Here is a 5,758-nt window from a genome sequence, read left to right on the forward strand (position 1 = left end):
ATTTGGTTTATTGTAAGATAAAGGAATACAATCTTACCGCGCCATCTTTTCTTGGGGTGTCAGGTGGTGTTGCTATACTGCCTTCTGATCTCATGTGTAAAGAACTGCAACTTGGACTGGGTGAAAGGTCACGTGTATTTGCTGTAGTACTAATTCCGTTAGGTGACTGAGAAGGATCTTGAGTTAGACTGCTAACCAAAGCACTTGTATCGCTTTGAGTTGATCCTCTTCGTTGGGACGTAATACTATCAATCATTCCACCTGAGACTTTACGAAAAAGAACATTTAATGTCATCGTGTTTTTTTACAATAATCATAATACCTGTAATAATAATTATTATTATATTATGTTATCATTATCTCACCTTTATAAACATTCAAAAAACCATGGACAATGACATAGTAATATTATTACAAGACAATACCAGTTTTTCCACGTATCATTGTACAAAATTAATAAAATTCGTGCAAGACACTTTTTTTTACAAACAAAATGATTTCAATTATTTCTGATTAATTTGCAACAAATGTATAATTGAAATGTAATGATTTCAATGATAATGGAATGAATGCAACATCCAAGGTTCTTAGTCAACACAACACTTATGTCATTTTCGTGTAGAGTTGAATTGAGTATGAATGTTGTGGTTGGTATTCTTACCTAAGGGTGATAAGCCAACACTTCTGAGTGAGCCGCAGAGCACTGGGCTGCTGCTAACACTGTCCCCCCCTGCTACCAAACACTTCCCACCTGGTAATTTTGTATTAATTGATGAATGTATTGTGATGTGTCAAGTATTTTATACAAACAAGTTTATTAACTTCATTTGCAATTATGATATGGTTACTACAAAATGAACAAAGTAGCAAGGTATCAAAATGAATAACAAACAAATCATTCATATCTACTTTCATGCTTTAATACACAAAGAAACAAAATAATAGGTTAAATAATAAATAAGGAATATTTTAATTACTATTATTATTAATATTATAAAAATGTTAACGAGCAAATTAAAAGAAGGATTCAATACCTGATACAGGGGCACTAGCAGCAGTTATATGTAGATGATTACCAAAACCAGCTGGTTGTTGGCCAGGTTCAGCTAAGACAAACGTCAAATATTGGATACATCTACTAATTGAAAATAATATACTTTGAAAAAAAAGGACATAGAAACTAGCACTTTTGATTTGTAGGTGCTAGACTTTCTATGTATATTTTGATAATAAAAGCTTTATATGCAATACAAAAATACCCAAGTAATACTAAATGATCTTACAAGTCTGAGAACCGAATTTCTCAGGATCTGAAAAAATTCCATTTTTACAGGAATGCTATGGAAGAAAATGAAATAATAAAAGTGATGCGTGAATTTACAGAATAATATGGCAGAGATAGTAGGGCAGTAGTTAATCCTTTGAACAGGTAACTGATATTTAATACGTACCGGGTATCGGAACCGGACTAGAGGATGGGCTTTGAAATCGTGGTGACCCACCTTGGGGATTCTTTGGTGATGAGCTTCTTGACATTCTCCTTGGTGTTTCCGGTGGTGTTGCTCCATTTCCATTAGCACGACTCTCGCCCATTGCTTTAACTAATTCCTTCACGGATACTCCAACGAATTCTGAGAAATCTCTGGAGAATATAAACTCTTCGTTAATATTTGTTCAACTAACTTTTATAAATTTGTTTCTCTTTTTTTTTTTTAAATGTGATTGAGAGAAGATTTTTTCCACTTACCTGCCTGGAGAACTTTTTTTCTCGGCGTGACTTTTGTCGTCTCCTCTCAACCATTTCTGTAAAACGCTGAACTTTCCGCCTCCTTCCCTTTCCCGTTCCTTAACGACCCTTTCTTTCGAGTGCGCTTTAGAAAACTTCGGCGAGACGTCTGTCTTGTCTAATGCAAATTTTTCGCTACCTGTAAAAAAAAAATCAATCTCAGAAATAAAATAACGATTCCCGTTTCATTATTGATAAACGTAAAAATACCTGGTGAATCATGTTGATTGTATGAACCAAAAACAAAAGGATTCGTGTTGCTATTTTCACCAGACTCTCCTGTACCTGGTGTAAAATTTTGAGTTGTAAAATTGAAACCTTCGTGACTCACGGATGGTACGGAAAAATCAAATCCTTTGTTGGTCTTCTGATCTTTCAACGTAACAGATTGATCGGGTAATGCTATTTTCTTTTCAACTGGATCGGATTCTGGTTCTTGCTCGAACTTCATGTATTCCACTCCGTGTTTATTAATTGCTAGAGACCAAACTTCACTATCGATACAACGATTTTTGTCGAAGCAATATTTAGAAGCTGATTCATCATCGATACGAGCCCAAGCACCCTCGTTATTCGTGAACTGTGAAATGTTTAATGAGAACGATCAAATTTATAGTATCATATTTTCATTTTGTTGTTGTTTTGGTTTTAAATAATCATGATACTAACGTATTCCAAAATTGTTACTGTATTTCCAAAAGCCAACATTCCTACTGGTGCAGCCTTTAAACTGGGTTTGCTACGAATATTGTGTCCCGAGGCTCCGCATTTAACAACGACCATGTTTTTACCACCCGCCAGACGTACTGACTGCCTCTTGCTGAAAACGAGGACACAAACACACGTACGTTAAAGTACGTGTTAAATCGAATTATCGAAAGAAAAATATAAAAGTCTACTTACTCTTCCCCAGAATCTACTCTCTTCCGAAGAATGGTCTCTTTTATGACCTGATCTAAAATCGATTTAGGTTCCTCTACTGGAAGTAATAAGGTTTTTCCTAGATGTTGATTGTACTGCAGACACCAAGCACCCAATTGAGCGCTACTACAATAATCTTTTATGGTCTCTGCGCTCAATCGCAGCCATACACCGTCGTCGTTGTGTACCTAATCAATAGGAAATTGTAATCGAAAGAAATGTTTAAAAGTACTTTCAACAATAGCAACTACAGTTTAAAAAAGATTTACCTCGTCTATAAACGATATGGTACCATTGATAGGAATTGAACCTATTTGCTCGCTCTGCAAAGAAGGATGGGCCCTGATTCTCAATCCGGCACTATTTTTAGAAACAAACTTTCTAACTCTGCTCGGTTGTTGCTGGTGTTTCTTCACGATATTTTGAGCCGGTGGCTGCATACCTTGAGGAGGTTCCTTCACTTCAACCTTGTAATTCTAAAGAAAATAATCGTCAATAATTTTGTACGAAAGAACAAAGAATCTTAAAAAAAAAGGTGATTCAACTCACATCTTCCATATTGTAACCATCAACGGTAATCATTAAAGAATACCAACCAACTGAACAAGGTGTCCAGGTAGCACTGTAACTACCGTCATTATTTGGTCTTACTAACATACTCTCGCTGGATCTTTTAAAAGTAGGTGACATGAATCTTAATTCTTCGAAGGAATAATTTTCGTAGGCCTTCATCATGGTAATCGAATAAAAACACATCTTATTGCTGATTGTGGCCTCGTATGGTACATCCAAATTTGGTTGTGGATGACCACCGAAGGTTAATGGATCGGATTGAGAAACTCGACGAATTTTTCTTCCTTGATCTGTACCAGTTATATCCATTTTGTCGATGGGAATTGCTTTTACTTCGACCTAACCAAAATATTTAATACAAAAAAAAAAAGAACTGTTGTTACGTTGTTTTAAATAAGAAGCAAAAGATTTCACGACAAACAGCAATGTGGTGTAAAGTGGGTTAGGATCATGAATTATTGAAAATTGCTTTTCACCTTTAAACCAGGCACGTGCACAATCTCGCCGTATTGGTCCCTGGTGAGTATGGTTACAATAGCGGGCCATCCGCATCTCATTTCCTCTCTGGAATAAAGAGCCTCGCATTGGGATGGATCCACGAAGCTGTCCGGTTGAAGCCATCTCGCCAATCTACCACCACTCGTGCCGGTTGAACAAGAAACGAAGTCTCTTAAGAAAAGTCGTTCGTTTGAGTGACAACTGAAATCAAACAAAGAAAAAAAACCGATTATGATTTGTTTGTGGTTTGCAGTGATAATTTCTGAGACAACTTTTTAGAAAATAATGAAAATTAAATTGTGGGGTGGGGTGATCAATTTGAGTCAATGAAATGAAACGAAAAGAAGTTGGATGAAATTGACGAATGAATTCAGGTAACAGGTTCGTTAGAACAAGTTTCAAACTCGCGATATCCTTAATTGGTACTAGCGGATGAACTCGCTTGGGTAGATCACACCGAACCGAGTACGATGCTCTTCTAACAGCCAGACAATCGCTGCTTCCCCTGACGAACGATCGACTCATCCCTAATAAGGTGTAATCACATCGCAATTCTCTTCTCGGCAGCCTCAAACTGTCGCTCACTTAGTACCCTTTAGACTTAGATTACTGTCAGCTTTCGTGAATTCTTCGATTTATTTCTCGTCAATTCTTCAAATCGAAAACAAATCAGAGAAATTTGAAGACCTATTTTTTTCATCTAATTTTCATATCTTAATCTTCAAATTAATCTTCAAATAGATATATAATTGTATTTGGAATTTTAAATATAAAAATAAGAGATTAAAATGTTTATAATATGAATTGGTTACATTTTTAAATTAAAGTAACATCCAAAGCACGTAGTTTGCCATGAGCGATCATAACAAATAACCTTAGGGAACTAGGATCTTATGACAAAATTTTATTTCGCGTTCCTTCAAAGTAATATGCGAGTAACATCAGATCGATGATCTAAACGTGAAAAGCTTTTGGTAGGTAAACCTGACGAGGACGTGCGATTCAACGATCGATAGTTCAAAATTGACTGTGCGGCTTTAAGGTTGGTTGTATTTCACTCTCTCTCGCTCTCTCTCTCTCTGATTCCTCCAGCTGGCTGACGTATGGTCAGCACGTGGCCATTTCGAAAATGGCCACTTCAAATAGCATCAGGTGCTTCCCAGTTTGAGAAGCACGTTATGAATGAATGGAAGTTCCACACGTGTGTCGTAGAGACATGAAAAGAGGAGTTGGGATAGTTGAAGTACGGACACGCGCAATTTCTCATGGGAAATTAAATGGTCAGGTTTCTCCTCATAAAGGGAAGAGATATGAAAGGTAAAACGTTTTAGAGAAATACCATAGACGAAGATGTTAGGTTAGAAATAACCGTACATAGTTCATACGGTCTTGTTTTAATCTGCTTTTTGTTTTTGCAATTACATTGGGAATTAACTTGAAACAACAAAAATAGTTCGATGGTATCTGAAAAACCTTTTTAGACAATACATGTTGCATTGATGTACCTACATACGCATAACATGTAAACGAATTACGTAGAATACACATGTCGTTGATACTTTCTTTCTTTCAGACAGAAAATACAATAGATTAAGTTTGTAAACTTGGTCAGGGTCGATTTCGATAAAACATTCAGAGTTCCCTTAGGATACCATAAACGTTCCCCATCTACAAACTAGTCTCGAAAGAAGTCGTGACACGAAACCTGTGTAAAGGGGCAACCTCTTTCTACTTCTCAAGTATCTCGTAGGGTCTTTTATCTTTTAAAAGGCTCTCCCTGAAGGCACGGGAGAGAGAGTTGTACGACGAAGAAAACGAGAAAGAAAGAAAGATAGACATACATACATATACCTATACGTACACAGACAGACTAAAGGCAATGACACAAAGACGAAGACAGAGATATGAAGAGAAGAGTAACAGGCAAGGCACACGGGTTTCTAGGTGGGGGAGTAGACACCGATCGTGCATGCCACCGAC

At 36.7% G+C, this 5,758-nt stretch overlaps 1 protein-coding gene across 6 annotated transcripts in view; it reads right to left on the minus strand.

Annotated features, from left to right (window-relative positions):
* The window catches only part of hiw (MYC binding protein highwire), a 220,257-nt gene that overhangs the window by 6,590 nt on the left and 207,909 nt on the right, over positions 1–5,758 (minus strand). For 3 of the 6 annotated variants that reach the window (XM_015326518.2, XM_015326517.2, XM_015326516.2), the window contains exons 31-41: positions 3,757–3,979; positions 3,257–3,619; positions 2,977–3,183; positions 2,690–2,895; positions 2,456–2,606; positions 1,997–2,366; positions 1,748–1,925; positions 1,452–1,642; positions 1,035–1,106; positions 662–751; positions 38–267 (exon numbers count right to left, since the gene is read on the minus strand). In XM_015326518.2, coding sequence (XP_015182004.2) covers positions 38–267; positions 662–751; positions 1,035–1,106; positions 1,452–1,642; positions 1,748–1,925; positions 1,997–2,366; positions 2,456–2,606; positions 2,690–2,895; positions 2,977–3,183; positions 3,257–3,619; positions 3,757–3,979 — 2,281 coding nt within the window. The remainder of the gene's footprint in view (positions 1–37; positions 268–661; positions 752–1,034; positions 1,107–1,451; positions 1,643–1,747; positions 1,926–1,996; positions 2,367–2,455; positions 2,607–2,689; positions 2,896–2,976; positions 3,184–3,256; positions 3,620–3,756; positions 3,980–5,758) is intronic. The other 3 variants (XM_015326519.2, XM_015326523.2, XM_015326521.2) reach the window with 3 other exon arrangements.

This window comes from Polistes dominula, unplaced genomic scaffold, assembly GCF_049000335.1.
Source record: "Polistes dominula isolate Pdom_NZ unplaced genomic scaffold, Pdom_raw_medaka contig_83, whole genome shotgun sequence".
NCBI lineage: Eukaryota > Metazoa > Arthropoda > Insecta > Hymenoptera > Vespidae > Polistes > Polistes dominula.